Source organism: Salvia splendens, chromosome 22 (genome assembly GCF_004379255.2).
Source record: "Salvia splendens isolate huo1 chromosome 22, SspV2, whole genome shotgun sequence".
NCBI lineage: Eukaryota > Viridiplantae > Streptophyta > Magnoliopsida > Lamiales > Lamiaceae > Salvia > Salvia splendens.
In genome coordinates this window covers 20,983,247-21,009,684 of record NC_056053.1, presented here as the reverse complement: position 1 = coordinate 21,009,684, position 26,438 = coordinate 20,983,247, and the positions used below count along the sequence as shown (strand labels likewise).

General features: G+C 33.9%; 4 protein-coding genes across 6 annotated transcripts; 2 read left to right on the top strand and 2 right to left on the bottom strand.

The window, feature by feature from the left end:
* Positions 1-1,458: 1,458 nt before the first annotated feature.
* LOC121786276 (SKP1-like protein 11) lies at positions 1,459-2,173 on the bottom strand. Its single transcript, XM_042184878.1, has 2 exons — positions 1,808-2,173; positions 1,459-1,723 (listed from the first exon to the last, which is right to left on the bottom strand). Exons 1-2 carry the CDS (start codon positions 2,126-2,128, stop codon positions 1,550-1,552), a joined length of 495 nt encoding a protein of 164 aa, XP_042040812.1. The 5' UTR covers positions 2,129-2,173; the 3' UTR covers positions 1,459-1,549.
* A 5,912-nt stretch (positions 2,174-8,085) lies between these two features.
* LOC121787122 (tetraspanin-8-like) lies at positions 8,086-9,448 on the bottom strand. The gene is made up of 2 exons (XM_042185749.1): positions 8,919-9,448; positions 8,086-8,447 (listed from the first exon to the last, which is right to left on the bottom strand). The coding sequence occupies exons 1-2, from the start codon at positions 9,399-9,401 to the stop codon at positions 8,130-8,132; spliced, it is 801 nt and encodes a 266-aa protein (XP_042041683.1). The 5' UTR covers positions 9,402-9,448; the 3' UTR covers positions 8,086-8,129.
* Positions 9,449-15,944: 6,496 nt separating this feature from the next.
* Positions 15,945-19,321, top strand: LOC121787721 (enolase 1, chloroplastic-like). The gene is made up of 7 exons (XM_042186540.1): positions 15,945-16,525; positions 17,028-17,335; positions 17,962-18,116; positions 18,193-18,510; positions 18,653-18,799; positions 18,880-18,930; positions 19,021-19,321. The coding sequence occupies exons 1-7, from the start codon at positions 16,104-16,106 to the stop codon at positions 19,084-19,086; spliced, it is 1,467 nt and encodes a 488-aa protein (XP_042042474.1). The 5' UTR covers positions 15,945-16,103; the 3' UTR covers positions 19,087-19,321.
* A 1,524-nt stretch (positions 19,322-20,845) lies between these two features.
* On the top strand, positions 20,846-26,176 carry LOC121786089 (agmatine deiminase-like). 3 transcript variants are annotated; one of them, XM_042184619.1, is made up of 10 exons: positions 20,846-21,280; positions 22,648-22,761; positions 22,867-22,939; positions 23,024-23,108; positions 23,418-23,473; positions 23,580-23,658; positions 24,468-24,602; positions 24,961-25,193; positions 25,510-25,665; positions 25,762-26,176. In XM_042184619.1, the coding sequence occupies exons 2-10, from the start codon at positions 22,667-22,669 to the stop codon at positions 25,846-25,848; spliced, it is 999 nt and encodes a 332-aa protein (XP_042040553.1). In that variant the 5' UTR covers positions 20,846-21,280; positions 22,648-22,666; the 3' UTR covers positions 25,849-26,176. The 3 variants fall into 3 exon arrangements, with proteins under 3 accessions (XP_042040553.1, XP_042040551.1, XP_042040552.1); XM_042184617.1 differs by having other exon boundaries at positions 20,849-21,280; positions 22,850-22,939; XM_042184618.1 differs by lacking the exon at positions 20,846-21,280 and adding an exon at positions 22,126-22,328.
* The last annotated feature ends 262 nt before the right edge of the window (positions 26,177-26,438 follow it).

Here is a 26,438-nt window from a genome sequence, read left to right as displayed (position 1 = left end):
TTAGTAGCTTTATGCATGGATGCAACAAACTTTACCATTTACGGAACTAGTTGTTTTTCACCATTTTGTTTGAATTTTTGGTTTGAGGTTGTAATTATATTAATGTAAAGGTTAAATTAGGGATATAGTAATATTTAGTGATTATATCAATTATGTCATATAATATTTAGTTTTTATCACCAAAACGTTAGTGATTATAAATCAGTTCTATATCAATCTTTGAAAATAACTCGCACTACAAAAAAAACGTACTGTACTATTTTTTAAGAAAATAAAAATTGAGATGTTATTACTTATATTGTAAAATTTTAAGAAATAACAACAATTTAGAACGAAAAAGAATGCGTTGCTAAATGAATGACAAGTTAACTTAATCTTTTGCTTTTTTAGGATGCTTCTATTTGTGTTCTCCAATTTTAATTGGGACACCAACAATAAGTCGCTTTTTTGAAGCGTTTATGATATATATAAAAAACATAAAGTAGCGTCTTTAATTGCATTAAAAACGTCTTTAACGATTACTTTGATATTTTACATTAGTGGATGTGAGTAATGGCATGACTTGTCGATAGATAACTGGTAATTATGGAGTATTAAATTATATTGTGTAACAAGATAGTATTAATATTTTAAGAAAAAAGTAAATAATGCCTTTAAATTTCTAATTAAATGTGACAACATTAATTTAAATTATTATATTCTTAATTAAATTATTTACTTAATAATTAATTAATTATTCTTTTATATTTAAATTCTAAAATAAATTCCAACTTAGGCAAATAAATATCTAAAAATCATCAAATCTGCGGTAAATCTATCTAAATTAAACTTGATAAATCGTAATGATTCTACATCCTATCTAACAAATAAACTAAATGCTTTCGAAGTTTTTTTCATTCATTCAAGAATTTTGGGATATTTGGAAGGTGGGATGTACTAGTATAATTATATTTGGCCATCAATGCTTTAATGCAAACAACCAACATTGCGAGTATTGCAGGCCAATTTTTTTTTTGAGAAATCACAACTTCCAAATTTCACAACTTTTCGTAATCCGAGCCTTATGCCTGAAAACATCATCAAATTTCTTCTTTAATTTCATAATTTTTAGGAACTAAATTTTAAATTAATTGCACCTCTAGTGGCACTCGATCGAGACTAACAAGTTTACATGAATAAATGTGAAAAACGCATTCCCTAGTTCACCGCTGGGATTTTTTAAAACAAAAATTAAATGAGTATAAAAAAGTTATGATAAATCTACGCTTGATTTCGAGATATATAATGAAAAAACAATCTTTTCTTTCATCTGCAATATATATAAAAGATGTAATCCGTAATCTTTTCCTAAATTATTGCAAAAGGATATATACGTAATATATTAAATGAAATGATAGTCCGTAGTTATGATAAATCTTTAATTATTAAAAGTGAAAAACAAGTATAATTGAGATTTCTGAAAGTGATAACTAGTAAAAATAGTAGTACTAAACATAACATAATAGAATATCCAAAAAGTAAAAAATAAGTGTAAAAGAGTGCCATGAATTTATTCAAACGCCCATTGATTCTCCCGTCTAACCGCAGCTTCTTCTTCTGGAGTATAGTCGTTTATTATGTGAAATTTTGTGCGTATTTGCTCCGGAGTCTTTCCCTTCATCATATCCGCCACCAATTGACACGTCAGATTCAGAAGACTTGCAATATCCATGTAATTTGCCGCCTAAATCAAAATCAAGATCAAGATCAAAATCAAAATAATAATTAAAATAATTGATGAACTACCAAGAAAGAATAATTAAATTACCAAAATGACATCAAACAACATGTTCTGTACACGATCATCCTCGAGGCTCTTCTTGTAATCGGAATCGAACTTGTTCAAATCCCCATCGGCGGCAGCGGCGGCGGCGTGGGCGTTGCAGTACTCGAGCACCTTCGCGAGCGTCGCCGAATCGACGTTAGGCAGCGGGATTCCACCCTCGGTGCAGCCGTCTTCAATCATGTTCTTCACGGTGTTCGAAAGCATAGCTGCGGCTTCGTTTACTTCGAAGTTCTGCTTTTCTTTGCTGATCAAAACAATCGTCTTCTTAGCCGAAGCCTCCACAATTGAAGACGAAGAAGCCATTGAATTGTTTTGAAATTTTAATTGCAAAACCTAGAGAGAAGAAGAAGAGGCAGAGAGAGCTGATGAATAATTTGTGAGGTAGTCATGTGTATTTATAGATGGAAGCAAATCCGTCTCAAAATTGGATTCTGATTGCAGATTTTTTAACAAAACAAGGCACAATTATAAAAGGAATATCATATGACTCGAGAATGGAAAATATAACATAGTCAGCACTGGATTTTCCCGTATTAAATAAGGTAATTATCATATTCGTAGAGAAAAAATCAGCACTAGATTTTACATAATTATATTTTATACTGAGTGATTTACCCTAAACGCATGTTAATTTGAGATAAACTTGAATCATGCATCAAAGTTATAAATGGATTTTAAAAAAAAATTCATATGTACCCTGTATGTATATATGGAGTATAATTTTTGTCATGTTAATTAAACACTTATTTTTTAAAAAAATCATTAGTTTAGATTATAAATTTATAAGTATATTAGTTCTCCACTAATTAACATACTATATAACTAAATTATTATATGTTTCATTAGAAAATAATTTGATAACTTAATATAGTGCTATGTGTTTTTTCAAATAAATTTTTAGGGATATATTCAGATTCATACGTTAAATACGGTTCAAAATCAAAACACTTGTAATCCATTGGATCTTGTGATTTAATGGTCTGATTAATGCCAAGTGTCATCTAATAATGTAGATTATTAGTCTAATAATGTAAATTAGCTAATAATGTACTTCATCCATCCCGCACTACTCGCACCTTTTCTTTTGGGCACGAAGATTAAGGAATGAGTGATAGACAAAGTCAACAATTACGGCTGTAGGTATAAATTGTTACTAAAAATGGAGAGAGTGCAAATAACTTGGGACGCCCAGAAAGGAAATAAGTGCAAGTAGTGCGGGACGGAGGGAGTACTATTTTAGTAAAATAATGTAGCTTGGCTAATAATGTAACATCTTAGTCTAATAATGTAACTTATCACAACCATCCAATCTAAGGATCTAAGGGTTGAGATTTGCATTGATTTTTGACAGAATTTCACTTATTGATCATAATACGCCCCCTAAATTTTTATTAATTATTTCGTAGTTAAGTTTTAGTTTTTTCTTTTTCTTTTGTATTATTCTTTTATAACTTGTTCTTTTTTTGTAAAATATTCTAAAATACTAGTATTAAACAATGAAATCATATCAATATAACAGTAGTTTTGATTGAATTGTCTTAAATCCATTGTTCATTTATTTTTTATGACGGTTTATACATGAGAGTAAGTATGTAATGTTAATTTTCTTATATATGACGGTTTAGTTCAAAATATCATATACTCCACAAACACACATACGACGGTTTTTAAAGTGAAATGTTAATTATGTAGTACTCCACTACATAATATGTTCAATTTTCTTGTAGTGATTTTTTTTTAAAAGAGTGATACACATATAGTATGTTGTTGTTAGTAGCAGATTGGGGGCAGAATATCCACTAGTAATTGTCCTAGCGAAAGTAGTAGTGAATTTATGATGGATTTTGATTTCTCAATCACGGGTCATAATTAACAGTGTGTATAGCAACAGATTGATAGTCACTAGTAAGCAGCAACGAACAAATGTTGCTAGTAATAAATTACCAACAATATTGCAGCGGATTGATATTCACTAGTAGGTAGCAACATACAAATGTTGTTGGTAAACAATTACCAACGAAATTACAACGGACTCATTTGCACTGCTAAGTAGCAACAAATAAATTTCGTTGGCAATAAATTACCAACAACAACATTGCAACAGATTGATATTCACTAGTAAGTAGCAACATACAAATGTTGCTGGTAATATATTACCAACGGAATTACAACGGACTAATTTGCACTGCTAAGTAGCAACAAATAAATTTCGTTGGCAATAAATTACCAACAACAATGCAGCAGATTGATATTCACTAGTAAGTAGCAACATACAAATGTTGTTGGTAATAAATTACCAACGGAATTACAACAGACTAATTTGCACTGCTAAGTAGCAACAAACAAATTTCGTTGGCAATAAATTACCAACAATATTGCAACGGATTGATATTTACTAGGAAGTAGCAACAGAAAAATGTCGTTGGTAATAAATTACCAACAGAATTACAACAGTCTAATTTTCACTAGTAAGTAACAACGAAGAAATGTCACTAGTAATAAATTACCAACAATATTGCAGTGGATTGATATTCACTAGCAAGTAGCAATAGACAAATGTTGTTGGTAATACATTACCAACGGAATTACAACGGAACAATTTTCAGTAGTAAGTAGCAACAACCAAATGTCGTTGGCATTAAATTACCAACAAATTAGCAACGGTAAATGGTAATACATTACCAACGGAATTACAATAGAACAATTTTCATTAGTAAGTAGCAACAGCCAAATGTCGTTGGTATTAAATTACCAACAAATTAGCAACGGTAAATGGTCTACGGCTAGTTAAAAACAAAAAATTGCACTGGTAATAAATATTTAACAAAAAGTTGCAAATATTACTACCTCCGTATTTTTAAAATAGCAACCTTTTCCATTTTAGTCCCTCTCTTAAAAATATAAACATTCAAACTTTCTATTTTAAGAAATATTTAAGCCCATAAACATCAATCTTTAAAATACGGAGGTGGGACTTAATAATAACTCCGACTTATATTATTATAATTATTATGTGCCTTAATTTAGTATAAATTACTATATATTAATAATAATAATAATAATAATAATAATAATAATAATAATAATAATAATAATAATAATAATAATAATAATAATAATAATAATAATAAATTTTCAATCATACTCCCTCATCAGTATATAAGTGATTGATTTTCCCTTTTATGTTTATCTCACCACTAATGATTGATTTTCCTATTTCAAAAAAAAACAATATTATTAATATTGTTTCTTAATTATTTTATTCTCTCTCATTTAATTCGATAGTACGGTTTTCTAAAATCTAGTCTCCAAGAGAAACCAATCATTTGTAATAGTCACATGACATTGCTACTGAAATTTATTATAATAGTCACAGAACATGTCGCTAATGAAATTTATATTATGAAATCTGTTAGTATTAGTTAATTATGAGTTATGTATTCTCATTCTTTTTCATTATTGAGCTTTGTGAATATAACTAATAAGTTAATTATGTACATGTATATATTATCTTAATTCATAGTGACCAATCTTTAATTTACTAATATTTGTGTAAATTGTAATTAAATTTCAAAATTTTGTATTTATACTATAATTTTTTTCTAATTGTAAAAATCTTGATCCAGATTAATGATCTACATTAATGTAAATTAAAATTGATACATTGGGGTTATTCGGTTGACAACGTAATCCTAGATGGATTGTCATGGCAACCAAACAACACCATTGGTATTATTTATAATATTAATTATTTATAATATTAATTTGAAGGATACAGTTTGAAGGATTATTATTTATAATATTAATTTAGTAATACTCCTTATTTAGTACTAGGCAATATTTATTTCCTTTTATTTAATTTAGTAATACTCCTTAGTACAAAATCTTGGAGCCGCGTTAGGCAACAATATTTATTCATTTATTATTAAAAAACTATCTATGATTATCAATTAAGTAAAATCATAATTAAATTATAATCTTCTATAAATTTACGAGATATGATAATCATTAAAGCTTTCAATGTTATACCTTTAATTTAACCTACTAAGCAAGCCCACCAATAGCCCTTAGACATACTAAAACCTAATTAATATTCGTAGTATGTAATTAACTCAAATAGCACACAATTCCTAGAGAATTCTAATCATTTTGCCGCAGCCGCCACTCTCCTTCCTCTCACGGTTCTCTCTTTAATCTTGCTTCTGATAATCTCACGGTTCTCTCTTAAATCTTGCTTCTGAATTTGCTAAAGCATTGTATATACAAATGTTGTTGAGAATTTTGATTGCTTTATATGAATATCATACACATGTGGTTATGAATTTTGATTGCTTTTGTCCTATTGCTTTTGTCCTTTTGTTGAGTAAGAAGAAGACTACACTTTTTAAAAGTTAATAACATATTATTATTATTATACTATAAAAAGCTTGAAAAAGTTTTAAGATGTGGACACGTTGTGCTATATAAACTACCTTGTAACTGTGTTGGTTTGCTTACATTAAGTGTAATCAGTTTTAACTTTTTTTTTGCTAATATACGTCCTAGCGACCTATCAATGATAGGTTATGAAACGTTCATGGTACACCACAATAAAAATGGAGAATTCACCTATAATAAGACTGCGGATATAGACTTAAGTTATATTATACTTATGTATGTATATTATATATTTCACTTATTATGTGTATAACATTTATTATCATTCACATTAACTAGGCGAGAGTGAAAGAAATTGCTGCCACCCAAGGTGAAGATGCCAATATGAATGAAATCTTTATCAATGAGGTTATGCGAGGTCGTCTCGAAAAGAAGAGATGGATGGTTGGAACGGGAGACCTTGGACCAAACCTCGTAGACTCGTGGATAGTTTGTCTGCACACACTGCAGCAGGGACGAGCCAACAAGTAGACCGTCAATGACAATTTGAGATGGAACAGAAATTCAATGCAGAGCATGAGATGAGAATGAAACTAGAAGATGAAGTGAAGTTGATCAAAGAAGGGATGGATCAGTACATGCACCAGCAGTCCCAGCACTCGAGTCACTCTACTACTCAGTCTGGTCGTGATGATTCTACAGAATTAGGAGATTGAGATTGATATCTGCTTTTTAATTTATAGTCCATTATAATTTAAACTCATAACAGTATCAAACTTCATGTTTTTTTGGAAAAATGCATTATTAGTTATTGTTGTATACAAATGAATGTTCTTTATTTTCTTTATTTGATAATTGTTGGTTTGTTGTAAGTTGTTTGTTTTAATTGGATAAGCAAACGAATAATTGAAACAATAATGTGTAACTTGAACTTAGTAGTGGGATACCAATTGGTGATTTTTTTATAAAAATTGTCACATTTGAGGCGAATTGAGCTTGCTGCTAATTCATTACTAATAAATAGTAGCGACCTGAGTATGTTACTAAATTTTCAATTCGTTTTTATTACTGAAAATTTTATAGTGGAATAAGTGTGTTGCTAATCCGTTGCAAACAATTTGTAAGGGACTAAATTTGTTTCTAACTTTTTCGATCCCTTTTTGATGTCAACAATTTAGGAGTGGATTTGGTGCATTGCTAATTCGTTGCTAACAATTCGTAACGGACTAAGTTTGTTGCTATTTTTTTCGATCCGTTTTTTATTCCAATAATTTAGGAGCGGATTTAGTGCATTGCTAATTCGCTGCTAACAATTTGTAACGAACTAAATTTGTTGCTAAATTTTTCGATCCCTTGTTGATGCTAATAATTTAGGAGCGGATTTGGTGCATTGCTAATCCGTTGCTAACAATTTGCAACATACTAAGTTTGTTGCTAACATTTTCGATCCCTTTTTGATGCCAACAATTTAGGAGCGGATTTGATGCATTGCTAATTCGTTACTAACAATTTGCAACATACTAAGTTTATTGCTAAAATTTTTGATCCCCTTTTGATGCCAACAATTATCAACAGACTCATTCTGCTACTAATTCGTTACTAAAATATTAGTAGCACAATTTATGTAGTTGCTAAATTTTACCAGTAAGGAATTTAGAAGCAGCGTAGATTTGTTGCTAATCTGTTGCTAACCCATTTTACCAGCGGAATTATGAGAATTAGCAACAAAATTTTCCGCTACTAAACCGACAGTTTTTGTAGTGATAGATGAATGAATGAATAAAATAAAGCACGAGATTGAAAATTTGAAACGAAACATAATCAAATTAACAACTAAACTAGATAGATTACAACTTCAAACAATCATAGTATGTAGGGAAAAAAGCATGTAAAAACACACTAATTAAATAGTTGTGCAGCATAAGTACTAGGCATGTGGATGTGGGGATTTAATGTGGTAATGGAAGCGGTTGTTTCTGAGATCGCAGCAGCCGATGGAGTAGACGACGGTGACGATGACGATGATGCCCATGTTTATCAATGCCACCATCTTCCACTCTCTGCGGATGTTCGTCAACACCGCCTTTTTGCAGGCGTCGCAGCCGTAGCACATCTCCTCCGCCTTGTTGCTCCACGCCTTGCAGTCCGGTTCCCCTGCTGCGGGCCCATGCTTCTTCGGCATCACCCAGTAGCTCGAGTTCCGCCTCTCCATCCCGCAGTAGCCCGGCGGCTTGCAGCAACCCGACTGCAAATTTGGGGGGAAAAACAAATGTTTGCCCTAATTTTTCTTATCCGGGAAATATATTTTGCCCTAATTTGTTATTAACGAACATGAATAATTATACAATTCATACAAAATGTGAACAAAATATTTGAATTTTGCACACACAAAAAATTTCATCCACGTTTCAATTTAATTGGAAAAAAAACAAAAGCTTGCCCTAATTTCTAATGACTAAAACTTTTGTATGATTTGTGTAAATTTCGAACTTTTTGTGCCAATATGAAAAAATTAGAAATATTTTGTATGAGTAGTGTAATTACTCCGAACGAAGACACATACCACGATATAGTTGTAGACATAAATAACGAAATGTTTTAAATTAAACTTTTGGTATGACCCAAGTAAATTTCACAACTTCATTTTTTGGTGATATAAAAAATGTGAAACATTTTGTATGAGTTGTGTAATTACTCAGAAACGAAGACAACGTACCACGATAGGGGTATAGATGTCGCCGGTCTTCACATTGGCGGCGAGCTTGCAGACTCCGGCGTCGATCATGCAGCTCTTGATCTGGTCCCAGTTCCTGGCGTTGACGACGTACCTCTGCAGCCACTTGGAGTAGTTGCCGAGGCGGTGGTCGCCGACGCCCTGGCCGGAGACGGCGCGGCCGACGCCGCGGTTGGTGACCATGACGGTGAAGACGGTGAAGACGACGAGGCTGACGATGAGGGCGAGCAACATGAAGAGGTAGGCCCACATGACGGGCGAGGAGCCCGTGATGGCGCCGACAAGCCCCGTTGCCGCCACCACGACCAAGGCGACGCCCACCACGAGGAGAGGGGTCTTGAGGATTCGCTGACACTGGGAGCCGTCTCTGACGTGGAACCAAAGGGAGAAGCCCATGGCGCTCAGAGCCACCGCCATGGTTGCCACGTTTAGGGCTATGATCATCCCGTTGCTTGCGCGCACCATTTCTTTTTTCTTCTTTTTTTGGATTGGAGAGAAGGGAGATGATTTTGGTTTTGTGTTGTGAATTTTGATTTGCAAAGGAACTGATTGCAGGAAAATAGGGTTTAAAACGGTTCGATTTTTGAAATGCATTAGCCAGGTTGAGAAATAACTGCTGATTGAGGGGGACAACGTGGGAGTCTAACTGCTTTCATCAATCGTGTGACCCTAATTGTATTATTAATTCAAATTTAATTTAATATAATGTCGTTGTTAATTTTCAAAGACAAGTTGTAAGAAAAAAATGTACTTTTAAACTAGTGATCACTAGTATAAAAAGGCTGATTTAGTTTATTGACGAGACACGTGTGATTGCAAAACTATAAGTGATACTACATATAATGATATGAATATCGACTAATCCAAATTTTATCAAATAGTAGTATAATTAATGTTGTTGACTTCTTGTCGATATTTTTTGCAAGAAAAATGTTTTGGAGACATAATGTCTAAGACATAATGAGGTTAAAGTAGTCATTTTAGATTGTTTTATATTTTTATTTAAATAAATGTTTTGTACATATACCATACTACCCTTGTGCATATAAAAACATTTTTTATATTTAAGAATTACTTGCTTAGGAAAGTTGTGTGTATTTATATGGATGGCTTGATTTAAGCAAATTATATTCAAATTGTATGAAGTGTATTAAATACTCCAATGATGCTAAGTCACGATTTTTTAAAAAATATAATTTTAAATAATGAATTTAAACTCTATTTAAATAATACATTATAAAATTATATTTTTAAAATTCTAAACTTATAGGTACTAAATAGATTTAACACTCAATCTTAATTTTATCATTACAAAACATTATTGAATCTATAATTTATATGTATAAAATTAATAAATCAATTTAATTGCTTGAGTTCTTAGAGCATCAAAATTAAGATTTGAAATTTATACATGTTTTAATTTATTAATGGACAAAATGTTAGGGAACAACAATTTAAATTTGTATACTAGAATTAAATTGTTAGGTAGTGTCAAAATAATTTAATTAAGTAATAATTTCTATAGCTAAAATAATTTAGCTATAGAAATTTAATAGTCATATTTCACAATTAAAATTTTTCATTTTTCATGCACAACCCTTTCTTTCATGAGATCATAACAAGTAAAAAATTAAGTATTATACATACATCTATTTACTACTAGTATTTTAAAATTTAGAATTTTAAACATTATTAATAACAAAAAAAAAATTGGACGTGAATGACTATTACTATTTCGTTGGACGATAACACTAAGAAAATAAGTATATATGCATGTAGTCATTTTTATGATTCAGAATTTAAATAATAATTTAATACTAATAAAATAATTTGATGAGAATGACTATTACTATTTCGTTATACTAGTCTTTTACAATATAGAACTTTAACGATTATTTAATAACAAAATACTTGGATGCGAATGAATATTCCTATTTCGCTGGGTAATAACACTAAGAAATTTAGTAAATATACACATGTAGTCGTTTTATGACTTCAAATTTTAATAATTACTAATAAAATAATTTGATGCAAATGACTATTATCATTTCACTAGATGATAACAAGTAGAAATTAAGTATATAACATATTTATACTACTACTATTTTAAAATTTAGAATTTTACACATTATTTATAGAAAAAAAATAATTGTATGTGAATGACTATTATTATTTCGTTGGACGACAACACTAAGAAATTAAGTATGTATATGCATGTAATCATTTTTACGATTCGGAATTTTAATAATTATTTAATACTAATAAAACAATTTGATGAGAATGACTATTACTATTTCGATGGATGATAACAATTAGAAATTAAGTGCATATACATATGTAATTATTTTTATGACTTGGAATTTTAATAATTATTTAATACTAATAAAATAATTTGATGCGAATGACGATTACTATTTCGTTGGACGATAACACTAAGAAATTAAGTGTGTATATGCATGTAGTCATTTTAATGACTTAGAATTTTAAAAATTATTTAATGTTACTAATAAAATAATTTGATGAGAATGACGATTACTATTTCGTTGGGCGATAACACTAACAAATTAAGTATGTATATGCATGTAGTCATTTTTATGACTTAGAATTTTAACAATTATTTAATATTACTAATAAAATAATTTGATGATAATGACTATTACTATTTCGTTGGACGATAACACTAAGAAACTAAGTATGTATATGCATGTAGTCATTTTTATGACTTAGAATTTTAATACTAATAAAATAATTTGATGCAAATGACTATTACTACTATTTAGTTGGACGATAACACTAAGAAATTGAGTATCTATACGCATGTACTCATTTTTATGACTTTAAATTTTAATAATTATTTAATACTACTAATAACATAATTTGATGTGAGTACTATTACCTTTTCGTTGGATGATAACACTTAGAAATTAAGTATATATATACATGTAGCCGTTTTTATGACTTATAATTTTAATAATTTTTTAATACTAATAAATAATTTTTTAAAAAATACAAGAATTTTTAATTTTTGAAACGTTATAAAGTTAATTTTCTAAGCATAATTTTATAGAGTCGAAGTCTAACTAGTAGTTGTCGATCAAAATATAAAAAAAATATTACATGTGATAAAAGCTAAGAAAATTAATACTACAAAAATACAAAAGATAACACAAACAAATGATTCATCATAATAACTACTACTATTATTTAATCATACAATTCAAATTTGAATAAGAAATTTAACAAAAAAAATAATAAAACCGGCTGTGAAAGTATAACATAAAAAAAGAAATAACTCATAATTAAATTATCAACTGATTAGATAAAAATAATTTGTAAAAATAATAATATATGAAGTTATCAAATTATTTTATTATTAAATAGTAATAATTTAGTATGTATTTTGATAATTAATACTATAGTAACTAATTTATAATCTAAATTCATGATTTTTAAATAAATAATATAGTATAAAATTAACATGAAAAAATGATATGTAAACCTATAAAAAGTTTCGAGGTTTATCTCTAATCATATCAATAAATATGCATTTAGATAAAGATATTTAATTTGATTTAATATTCCTTAAATAGATTTGTATCCATTTAATATGATATTGGGTAAACTAGTCATAATAAAAAATATATCTATGTCAAAATGCCATAAGGGTATTATGGCTTGGAGACATTATGTCTCTAAATCACTACCCTTTTTGCAATAAGTTGCAGTACAAGAATTAAGGACTGATTTAAGGCTTGAAACATATTATTCTCAATTTTCCATTCATATCTAATTTATTATTATAAAAAATTACAATATTTGTAAATGAGTCTCTTTCTCTATTTACAAAATATCAACTTTTTTAATCACTTTTCTTAAAAGAGAGTACATATCACTTGTGTTGTGTGTTAAGTACTCCGTGGTATTAAAAATAAAATGCGCTATTGTATTTTCACATAACTGCCAACAATGCACATATACTACCCAAATAAAGATCACTAAGTACAAGATTTTACTTGTATTACCAAAATGATATGATAGAATATAGAATGCGAAAAATAAAATATACGAAAATTGTAAAGACTATAGAATAGTAGGAGTATTATGTTTGGGTAATTTTCTATAAATTGTTACACATTCTTTTATAATTTTAGGTATCTATATTAGAAATATATTCTAATTCTACTAAGTATCTTCTGATTTTCCATAATTACTCCTTGATTCTTACCTTTGATCGAATTCTTCTGGTCAACAATCCCCGTCAAGTTAAATATCAGACATCTCGACACTTTACTTGCAATAATCTTCAATTTCAAAATTAGTTTACAACTCTATATTAATATTCAGAAGTTCTTCAATTTTCATTGATAGTTTAGACTTTTCCCGAGAAGCTTCTTCAATTCATTAATAAAAGTTTAGACTCGTTTCAATGAACTATTTTGATTTTGGTTGACAGTTTGACTAGTGTCAATGAGCTAATAAGACAGTTTTGACTTGTACTATCTAGGAACCAATCTAAATAGTTTTTGTTCGTATATTCAAGAGCCATTTTAATTTTTCATTGACAATTTTTGCTCGTGTGTCAATGAGCCAATTCAAGATTTCGATTATTTTTTTTTACTAAAAGTTTGTTTTTGATACGTGTGGATAAGGGATAAATTGGATCGATTTATGTATTACTATAATCAATGAACTAACAACTAGATCATTAGTTGTTCTAATACCATGATAGAAAATATAATAATAATAATAATAAAAAAAAACTCGAAGAATCATATTCATACCGACTACATCACATTAGGACTGCGTAATTCTCTCTCAATTGTCACACACTCACACATCCTTCCTTTTATAGGCTAGTAATACATAGAAAATAAATTCCAATTCTAGCAAATATCCTTTAATTTGATTTTCCAATCATTCCTTGATTCTTGTCTTTTAGATAAAAATCTTCTTTACCAAGATAATTACAAGTACTACTTATTTTCTTGCATTGATACTAAACATGATTATTCAAAAACTCAATAAAGATAGCTAGAGTCTAGCTTCGGATAAGGGGAGGTGCGTGGAGGAACACCCTCTCCGTCTCTCAACCAACTAAAATATACAGGTAGACCCGTAGACGGGGTAATAGTATCGCGTCCCTTAATTTTACAGAATCGGCGATTTTTGACCGTGTGCACGCCTAGGTAGACGGGATAACTGTAACGCGTCCCTTAGTTCCCGTCTCATCCGTCAATGCCCTTAAAATTTGAATGTTTTTTATGTAACACGTTGGGCTGTAATTAGCAAGTACTCCCTCCGTCCGGCAATAGGAGTCCCGTTTTTCCATTTCGGGACGTCCGCGAATAGGAGTCCCGGTTCGCTTACCATATTTGGAAATACAACTTAAATACACTATCCACCCCCAAACCCAAACACCTGTCTCACTCTCACTCTCACTCTCACTCTCACTCTCACTCTCTATCCTCTCACTCTCCATCCTCCCACTTCCTCCATCCCTAATCGCCGCCGACCTCTCCTCCTCAAACCTAATCGCCACCGCCTAGATCTGTGTAATGGACTCCGATTCCAATCCAGTTTCTCCTATCTCTCTCTCGGAGACCCCTAAGCCCCCTTCTGCGATTCTCCTTGACCACGACTTTTACTGGGAGGAGCAGGAGCTTAAAAACCTGTTAATCAAGGAGAAAAATGAAATCCCCTTGATAATCGATGAATTTGATTCCGATTCGCCTCTGAAATCGGCGAGAAACAAGGCTATTGCGTGGATGTTGAAGGTGATTCGCTGCTACACCTTCAACGCCTCTCCTTGATTCCAATTCGCCTCTGAAATCGGCGAGAAAAATGAAATCCCCTTGATAATCTGTGAGTCTTTCTTTCAATTTGCCTTAGAACCACCCCCTACATTCATAGGGTTTGGAGGTTCATAGGGTTCGCGATTTATGGGATTCCGAGGGGGTTGGGGATATCTGGCTCTATGATGAAGGGTTTAGCCACCCCCAATGTTGGGTTAGGAGGCTGCTCTGTGATGAATTCTTTGTGAGGAGTATTGGTTGTTGGTTTTGTCCCTGTATTGGTTAGTTTAGCCACCCCCAATGTTGGGTTTGGAGGCTGATTATAAACTGCCCTATGATGATATTTTGCTGAGGGTAATTGGGGTTCCTTGATTGGTTACTACCTGATGCTATGTTGGGGATCGATTTTCTGATTGGTTCTGATGATGTTGCTATTGTGTTGGTTGTGCTTGGTTTGTCTCTGCCTTGTGTTAATTTGAGTTCAGCCACCCCTTTAGAGGTTTGGAGGCTGAGTATAAACTGCCCTTATTAGTGTAATTGTGGTTCCTTGATTGGTTACTGCATTATGCTATGTTTGTGGATTGATGGTTCTGATTGGTTCTGATGATGTTGCTATTGTGTTGGTTGTGCTTGGCTTGTCTCTGCTTATGCCGTACTCCTCTGCTGCCTCCATTACTGCCCCTCTTGTGAGCACTCCATCGATGATGTGCTTCAGTAGAAAATGCACCACCAAGTTCTTCCTACAGCTGCTGAAGAACAGTGTTGTTCTTGACCCCTCCTCCATCCCAATGATGAACTTTTTCTGAGGGAGTTTGAAAATTTGTGTTCAAAGTTCCCTCTAAAATGCTTAAGAGGGAAACTTTAAATTTTTTGGTCACCTCTTGTACTATGTGAACATATTTCGGTTACTGCATTATGGAATGAATGGAAGGCAGATTTGGGATTCAGTTGAAAATTGCCTATTTTATTTATGCATATTCCAGTTTTTTTAATTTAAATTAGGAATACTAAAATCCAATGCTTAAATTAGATCTATTTTTGTATTCAACCAACATTTTAAGTGAGACCCAAATTCCACTATCACACACCATTTATTACACACTCCAACAACTTTCTTAAAACCCGTGCCATGGAGAAATGGGACTCCTATTGCTGGACGGAGGGAGTAATATATACCGTCAAATGGTAGGTCTGTGGCGGCCCATTTATTAAACAATCAAACCCACCTCTCTCTCTCCTACATTCCAACAACCATCGATAGCCATCTTTGCTCACTCTCTACCTCATCGCCACCTTTGACGGACTTTCCCATAAACCCTCCGCCCCCCCTTTATATTCCCAATCCCCAATTCTCTCTCTCTTTACTCATACTACAATGGCATTGACTCCTACTCACCTCTCCAACCCCATCTTCTCCACCAAGCCCACTCCCCAAACCCCCCTCTTCTCGCTCCCCTCCTCGCAGAAGGTCAAATCCCGCCCCTTCTCCGTCCGCAGCTCCCTCGCCGCCGCCGCCCCTTCCCCTCCCGCCGCCGCCAAGGCCTCCAGCAAGGTCAAGCACGTCAAGGCGCGCCAGATCGTCGACAGCAGGGGCAATCCCACCGTCGAGGTCGATCTGATCACCGATGACGACGCGCTCTACCGCTCCGCCGTCCCCAGCGGCGCCTCCACCGGGATCTACGAGGCACTCGAGCTCAGAGACGGCGACAAGGCCGTTTATGGGGGGAAAGGAGTCCTCAATGCGGTGAGGAATATTAATGAGTTTTTGGGGCCTAAGCTCGTCGGCATTGATGTCAGGTATATCATGAAATCAAATTGCCTCTTTTCAATTCATTTTCTGGTGTAGTTCATACTATTCTTCTAATTTGTGTTATTTCTCCACGAGTTTTTATTCGATGTGATTATTCATTGAGGGATTATTTACTTCTTCCTTTTGATCTGCGTATTTTACTTTCAATTTTAACTCTTTTTTTGGCAACAACATTTCTAGCGTTAGTTAAATAAGATTTTGTCATATTTCGAATAAATTGGATGCGGTCGATGATTTTACCTGGCCAAGAATTACTTCTCGTCTGTTTTTAATTAACTGATGAGTAATTCCATATGCATTTACAGAGCTGTCAATGGCTCGGACTTGATAGTACAAGCTGATCATTCACTATCAATACTCATGATTTTGGAATAAACCAATGATAGTTTCTAATGGCATCATTAATTTTAAGTACTGGAATATTCACTATTGTTTTCTGGTTGCGAATTGCTTTCTTATAACCCTTTTTACCTGCTTTTCTCGTTAAAGGAATCAGAGCGATGTCGATGGGGTTATGCTGGAGATTGATGGGACTCCAAACAAATCAAAACTTGGGGCTAATGCTATTTTAGGAGTTTCTCTTAGTGTATGTCGTGCTGGAGCTGGAGCAAAGGGCGTGCCACTGTACAAACACATACAGGAGATATCAAACACGAAAGAACTTGTTATGCCAGTTCCGGCATTCAATGTCATCAATGGAGGCAGCCATGCTGGTAACAACCTGGCCATGCAAGAATTCATGATATTGCCAGTAGGAGCAAGCTCATTTTCTGAGGCTTTCCGGATGGGCAGTGAGGGTTAGTAAAGTTTCTCTCTCTAGGACAACGATACCTCAAATTACTGTCAGTCATCAGAGTACTCATTTCGAAAGATGTACATTTTTGTATGAATAAACTCAAAGGAATTGGATATTTGTTTTGAATATGTAATGACCTCTATACTACCAAAACACAGGGGGGGGAGGAAGGGAAAAAAAAGCTGTAGGGAATCACGTGAGAAATGTACTTTAGATATTGGACCATTTTCATTCCAGACTAGGAGGGGACTAGATTTTGTGAGCCTTTGATGGTTCAAACTAACAATCTGGGTCTTTTTGTATATTGATCTCATCCTTTGGACTAGTTGGTTACTTATTGGATTATTAGACATCCTTGGGTAGTTTACCTATGAAAAAGCTTGTTATACATTTCGAAGCATTCATAACTATAGCCAAAGAGATATGAACTGCTGAATACAGAAATTATGTTCGTTTCCGGAGGTGTACTGTCTATAATGTGCCTCTGATTTCTTAATTTTTCCTAAGAATATGTGTAATTTATGCTAAAAACTGGGAACATGATGGTTCACTTTGTTTGAACTTTTTAGCTTTGAACTATAATGATATTTGGATGAGAGGATAATGTGATTTCTTTGTTTTGAGCAGTTTATCATATTCTGAAGGGAATTATCAAGACTAAATATGGACAAGATGCATGCAATGTCGGAGATGAAGGTGGATTTGCTCCAAATGTTCAGGACAATCGGGAGGGATTGGTTCTGCTCATGGATGCAATCGAAAAGGCGGGGTATACGGGGAAGGTATAATAAATGCTACTCCTGTTCTTCATGCTTGGATTATGTTGTTTCTTAACATGTTGTTCGAATTCTTGTCCAGATCAAAATAGGGATGGATGTTGCTGCTTCAGAGTTCTTGACTAAAGAAGGGAAGTACGATCTCAATTTCAAAAAACAACCCAATGATGGTGCTCATGTGCTGACAGCTGAAAAACTTGGTCAATTATACCAAGAGTTCGTGAGGGATTTCCCAATTGTATCAATTGAAGATCCATTCGACCAAGATGATTGGAGTTCATGGTCATCCTTGCAATCCGCGGTTGATATCCAGCTCGTGGGTGATGATTTGTTAGTTACAAATCCAAAAAGGATAGCAGAAGCTATACAGAAGAAGGCCTGCAATGCTTTACTTTTGAAGGTATGTGCTTTGACCCATTAGATTTTCGCATCAGTCTCATGGCGTCCTTCCTTTGTTCCGATACTTATAGTCAATCCATGAGATTTAGTCATGTAGCTAAGCACATCTTTAAACACTAAAAGATGTGCTGCAAATGTCGCAGGTGAACCAAATTGGTACTGTTACTGAATCAATTCAAGCAGCACTCGACTCGAAGGCTGCTGGATGGGGAGTGATGGTTAGCCACCGCAGTGGTGAGACTGAAGACAACTTTATTGCTGATTTATCCGTGGGCTTGGCTAGCGGACAGGTTTTTGGCAGCTCTATCTCATATCTACTGATCTCTTTTTACAAGCACTCGTCTAACAAAATTATCTTTTCACTGCACAGATAAAGACTGGGGCTCCCTGCAGAAGCGAGCGCTTGGCCAAATATAATCAGGTAAAAGACGAGGAAGCCCTCTTTTATGCATTCTCTCTATGACGACCAAACTTTTTTGAACGATTGTATTTGCTCTGGACTTGATTGCAGCTTCTTCGCATTGAGGAGGAACTTGGCAATGTTCGCTATGCTGGTGAAGGTTTCAGATCCCCGTGAGTTCTGTTTATTCAATCGGGATAAATCCAAAGTCTTTCTTTTTGTTGTATATTGAATATGATGAGTAGAAGGCAATTTACTGAAAATAAAAGGGCTAGACTGGCAGAGAGCTTCTTGTGTTTGTGATATCTGTGACGAGGCTGATTGAGTTGTGCATTTCTTAAGAGAAACCTTGATGAGAATGTAACTTAGAACAATAAGAGTCTGTTTTCCAATTTAAAACTTTTTTTTAGCACCCCTCTGTTTTCAGTAGATTCCTCATCTAAAGGGATGAATTGTTTATTTTACAAAATTGAGGCCACATTTTAGGATACAGAATGATACTGAAATTATATCCAAGTTTATAATTCACCTTGCATTTTATGATGGTATTTATGTTTGAATCAAAATTCATAATTTCAGACATTTGATATCTGAATAAAAATTCAAAATTCTGAAATTTAAAATCTTACTAGTCTTGTATTGTACTCCATCTCAATCTCCGCAAGAATATGAACATATGAGCCCAGAGGTGTGATCGAGTGGTATAGAACTTGTTCATTCATAGAACTTGCTTATTCTTTATTAAATGGTTAGAGAATTGATTCAGCCTTTGGGTATATGGGCAATTTTTATGAAGTCAATTTGCTAGTATAATAAAAGAAAAAAAAATCATCATTATAGGGTAGCTATATGGAGAAAGATCTGAATTTTAAATTGTGACCAAACCTATATCAATCATATACGGCACATCAATTTAATATGTGTGGCCTGAAACACTCACAATGAATGCATAGGCCACAAATTAAATATCTACGATTCATAATTATATTATCAGTTTTTATTTGTTTTATTAATAATTTCATTTATATTGTGATATTTATAAAATTAAAATAAATAACTCAAAATTCATAAACATAATTAAAATTAAAAAATTACATAGTTGAAATAAACTAAATGACAAAAGAAAATTTCACACTCTCGGTGCGTCTAGGATGTAATCTTTGACCAAGCTGTCGTGCTACAATTTCACACTCTCTGTGCGTGTGCACGCACGTGCTGTGTATATGAGGCCTCAATAGTGCCGCTCACCGACTTCCATCATTCCATTTAAATTAATAATCATTTAAATAATGAAGTTTGGGTAATTCTAGTCAATTCTACGAAGTTTAAAATAAGAAAAGAAAAAAATACTCCTTCCGTCCCGCGTTACTTGAACGTTTCCTTTTCGGCACGTAGATTAAGGAATGAATGATAGACAAAGTCAAATATTACGACTGTAGGTGATAATTTTTACTAAAAATGGAAAGAGTGCAAATAACTTAGGACGCCCAGAAAGAAAATAAGTGCAAGTAACACGGGACGGAGGGAGTATGAAAGAAACGTACTGTATAATGAAACGTCATTTTGAACACCATGATAGATGACATAATTGAAATTTTTTTTTGAAACCTTAAGATTTTGGGAAGGGATCCTCTGTGCACAAATGCACAGCAGGGCCTACTGTTTTTCTCAATTCAATATAATAATGCCTTGCTGTTTTTCTCAATTCAATATAATATTATTTATTTAATTAAATTTATTTGATTATTTTAATTATTTGTGTGGAACACTGTGCATTCGTGCACAGCAAGATCCTCATCCTAAGATTTCGGGTCAACTGATTTTTTCGGGTTGGATAACCCGAAACCGAACCCAGAAACGAATGATGGCAGAGTCGTTAGATCTGCTGCAGTGGGCATAGATAGCGAGTGTCTGTGAAAGCCATGCAAATGCGGCAGCACAGCCCCACATAAAGATTCCCGACTCGAATATTCTAATCACCACAATTCAAACCTCATCTAACTTTTACCTCCATTCCTTTTGCTTTCACTCACAAATTTTAATTGAAAATTCAAAGTGCTGCTATGATTGCCAGCTATTAGGTCTAAAACTTGTGATTGCAAATCAATCTCCGCCTGTTTTTATGCTGCTTCCGCCGATTTGATTAATAAACAAATCCAGTTTACCAACGTGCTATCGTTGATTTCGACCTTGAATTTTCAAGTCAATCCTTTCTATCTGTTTTAACTGTATAAGAATCTCTGCGTTTGGTATGAAGTTTGGTTTGGAAGAGCGGATGGCTAGGATGAAGCTGAAAGGGAGGCCGGTGGATCACGGGTATTACATGCCTGCTGAGTGGGCGCCTCACTCGCGCTGCTGGATCGGCTGGCCTGTGAGTTTCTTCCATTCATTTTCTGCTTTTTTTTGCATTATATCTCTTGCTCTGTTTTTACTTTTCTTTTCTATGTGGTTTTTGTGACTTTTTGATGTTAGTATTTCTAATTCGAGAAGGCCGCTGAGAAGGCTGATATGTTTAGTGAAGAAATTTTTTATGGAAATAATACTCATTCAGTTGAAGTATGATGGAAATCATACTTATTAGTTGGATTATGATGGAAATATGTGTCTTATCTCTTTAAATGTGAGAAGAGTTTAACAGGAATCCTGCGTTTGTATAGTCTTGCTGGTTTGGTGAATTTTTTTCTGGTGATATTCATGCTGTGGAAAGATCTTTAATAAAACGTGAATTTTTTCTCTCTGTCTCTCACTCTCTCTATATCTATACTCCCTCCGTCCCGCAATAGGAGTGCTAATGGTTATGGCACATGTTTTGAAATGTAAAGAAAAGTGAGTTGAATAAATTAGGGTAATACGAATCCAATTATATATATTAATTTTATAATAAAATGTGAGTGGAATAAGTTGGTGGAATGTGAGAGTCTATTTACCATTTATGGTAAAAGTGATTTATGACTCTTATTGTGGGATGGACCGAAATGGCAAAACATGACTCTTATTGTGGGACAGATGGAGTATTATGTATGTGAATGCGTGTATAAGACTTTCCCCATCTCCATGCAATCCTACCAGCTTGAGGTACACACCTTCAATGCCAGATGCCAATGTTTGGATTTTGATTTTGCTGGCTTAGTTTTTTTTTTTTTTCATTCAGGTCTTTATCACATCGAGCGTAGGGATTTGATAAACAGAGGATTTTGGCTTGTAGTAAGATGTTTTCCTTTTTTGTTTGCGTGTTGTACATAGTGTCTTGTCTATACCCTGTCCAGGATGTAGGATCTAAGGTCAAGAAGGGCTATACTGAATGCCATTATAAGATGGAACATCTTCTGATTATTGTTGAACTTCGTGTTTTCAATTGAAAACATGCATCTGTGGAATTGGAAGGCTTCCAACAATGTAGCATCTTATGGTCATAATCTGTAAGCTTTAACTTGTGGTTACCATTACATGTCATCTCCCTTTTATTTGAACATGAACCTAGACTGCTGGAGAATCAGAGTATGTTGAGGAGTAGGGTGAAAACTTGCAATATACATATCAATCATGTCTCAAAAGTTTTGAGTGAATTAAATTAACACTAAGAATTACTCCTAGTAGTTGCAGGAAAAATGTATAGATTCTTGAACAAAACTAAACTTTGTTCAATATTCCAACATAGCGATGGAAGTTGTAGACTGAACATAATATTAATGGCTCAATAAGTTAATTCATATCCTAGCTCCTCCACTTGATTAACAGGAACGGCCAGACAATTGGCATGACAATGCCGTGCATGCTCAACGTGTCTTTACCAGAGTTGCAACTGCAATTTCAAGATTTGAACCAGTTACTGTATGTGCCAGTTCTGTGCAGGTTTGACATTCTTTTTTTTTTCTTTTCAGTACTTCATTTTATTTTCAGTACTCCTTTCAAAAACAAAGGTTTCCTTATAATAATACAGTGGGAGAATGCCCGCAGTCAATTGCCAGAACATATCAGGGTGGTTGAGATCAGCATGAATGACTCTTGGCTCCGTGACACTGGACCAACAGTGAGAGTTTTACTTGTCTAAACCATATTATTATCCTCTGCTACAGAAGCTGTATTAATATGATCTCGCTTCATTTTTTGGCAGTTTCTTGTCAGAAATAGCCTGTTAGATAACGAGAAGTTGGACAGCAAGGTTGCAGGGATTGATTGGAACTTCAATGGCTATGGTGGTAAGTCAGCATGAATCTTTCAAATATTTCCGCTACTCTGAGGATATTTTGTGCAGAGTAGACATCTAAACAGTAAAATGTGGCCATTTCTATGTAGAATATACTTCAATCTTTTTTTTTGTGGTTTTGGTGATTTCATTTGGTTTTTGTGCTTTCTAAATTATGTAGGATATATTTCCAGTGTGGAACTAATTTTTGGTGTGATATGTCTCCACAATGAGAAAATGTTTTTGGTATAAGGTCTATATCATGAATTTATCTTATCTACATCCACCAAACGTTTTAAATAAACACGTTCCACTTTCCTAGGCATGGATGGAGGTTGTTATGAAGATTGGAGCCTTGACTTACTTATCGCTAATAAGGTTGGCCAAGTTTTATAGTGCAATATGAGAGCAAGTACATGGATAAATTTATTTTGTTGGACCTACATTAATCACATTATATACTTGTTTATATTTACCCTTGCAGGTTCTGGAAATTGAAAATGTTCCTAGGTTTTCTCATTCTATGATTCTTGAAGGTGGAAGTGTTCATGTTGATGGAGAAGGTTTTTTACTTCTTTCTTGACATCCTTATACTTACATACTTATACATTTTGTTTACTCCAATACGAATTTCTCTGCATGAAATTAACTTGAGCTTTTATCATATTCCATCGTGATTTCTATATGGCATGATAGATATAATCTCAGTCTCTCAGATTTTTGGCAAGAGACGTGACTCCCAAATTCTAATTCCTTGAATTCCTTTATGAGGATTTGTGTACAAGAAATGAAAACTCACAGAGTACCAACATGCCTAATAAGTGGAAAATATAAGCATGTTTGGTCAACTTATTACTTAGATATGAAAAGAAAACTAACCTGGTGTGGATCAGAATATATATACGACAGCGTATGAAAAGATCAAGTGACTGCGCGACTTACGGTTTTTTTGAAGCAGTGGAGCTGATTTGCATCTTTACTTTGGTTTCACCCTGTATTTACTGAGTCGTGCATCTCACTATGTATGAATGCAGAATGCATTGAGTATGTTGATTTCACTCTATATTGCAGAATGCAGTCCATGAAACCCAGTCTGTGTCTATAGAACGTTTTTGTACTACTTCTCAACACTGCGGATTTAAGCACTGATGTTAGCAGGCGAAAGAATTGATGTATATGTGCCTCTTTATTTAGTGTCAATATGACATCCTATAAACTAAGACTTTTCTTATTTCCATAATTCATGGTAACCATTTCGCCTATCACTAACAAGCATATTCTTTCGTAGGAACTTCCAGTGTTTACGTTAAACTTATTATCCTTAGAATTTTTAGAGTAACACAGACTAATCAATATCTGTTTCTTCCTTCAGGGACTTGTCTTACAACAGAGGAGTGCCTACTGAATAAAAATAGAAATCCAGGTTTATCTAAGGGACAAATTGAGGATGAACTTAAGGCATACCTTGGAGTGAAGAAGGTCATCTGGCTGCCTCGTGGATTATTTGGTATCTTCTTGTTCACATCTTGCATTCTGGTTACTTGGTTTCAGGGACAAACTCTAAATAGCTCGATATGAACACATCTCTTCAGGAACATGTAACTAGATTAACATGTTTGATCTAGATTTACACATATACAACCTCACTTATTATGTTCCATATTGTCAACTAGTTGATTTTGTAACCTGTAGGCTATAATCGAATGCATAAAAGTTAGTTTTTGTGGTTAAATTAATTGACATTTCTCCATTGACGGTATATAGTTGATCTTCACCACTTATTTTCATTGACTTGGGCTTATCCTAACTCCATGAAAACACCACAGCTCGACATATATTTTCAAACATTGTTATGTATCTTGCAGGTGATGATGACACTAATGGGCATATTGATAACATGTGCTGTTTCTCGAGGCCTGGTGTAGTTTTATTGTCATGGACTGATGATAAGTCAGATCCCCAATACGAACGATCGATGGAAGCTCTTTCTGTTCTTACGAGAGAAACTGATGCCAAAGGTAGAAAATTCGAAATCATCAAACTTCATGTGCCAGGACCACTCTATATGACAGAGGAGGAAGCTAATGGACTACAACAGGTTGAATTTTTTTCTTTCACATAACCCTGTTTTGTTCCCAATTCTCTAGCAATGATAGGATTATGAGCTTTACTACCTGCCTGGCTGACTTAAGCTTATCTCAACACGAGTAAAACTCGACTCCTAATTTCTGCATTTGATTAGGTCATAAAAATATGCTCCATCGTTTATCTCTTTGTTGTGCTTATGATCGTTAAATTTCTTTACCATACCATTGATTAATTCCGAAACTGAGACTTAATGGTTATAGAAAATTTGAAACTACTGTGTTTTCACGCTTTCTTGCTTTTCTTCTTTGACCTAAATGACTCAACAGGGTGATGGTAAAGGAAGGGATCCTGGCACGAGACTTGCAGCCTCCTACGCAAACTTCTATATTGCTAGCAGAGCAATTATCACCCCTCAATTCGGTGATCAGAAGTGGGATGATGAAGCTGTTCGCGTCTTGTCTTCCACATTTCCAAATTATGAGGTAGGCGTTTCCCAGTTAAAGTCGCATGAATGTCTAGCTACCAGTAGACAATGTTCATGTTTACTTATATAATATTTGCTTTATGTTTGAGTCCAGATTGTGAGAATCGAAGATGCTCGTGATATCGTGCTTGGTGGAGGCAATATACATTGCATCACCCAACAGCAACCAGCTTCTCCATAAATCTAAAGCTTGAAAGGCAGCAAATGATTCCATTGCCTTGAATTTATTGATCCATAACTTATATCCACTCAAAATTCACTCCCACATTCTCTTTCCTATTTTTCTCTATCAACAATGTTGCTAGGCAAACTTAAACAACCGAAACACATCATAATTTGCACTGTATTAGAAATGGGTCACTCACCCCTTAAAAGGCCTCATAAGGGGGAGGGTTATCCACACTTATATAGATTAGATGGGATCTTCACCAAGTCGATGTGGGACAGAATTTAGAGGATTTAACACACTGCTTGATTCCTAAAATATTTTATGATAAATGTTTTGCGAATTTCTCTCTGTCTTCGGGCAACTTATGTCACAATTAGCAAATCAACTTGAAAGGTAGATGTGGCATCTTAGGGCATGGGTAGGAGAAGGGGGCTACGCACCCGTTGGGAGGTGTGTGGTGCAGTACGCCCTGTTGTTGGAGGTGGGGAGGGGGATGGCACAGAGTGGGGTGACGGGAAAGTGGATGGATGGCACATGCCGTGATGTCCGTTGCAAGGTGGTAATTATACTATTCATACAAAATGTTCCGTCATTTTTTCAAG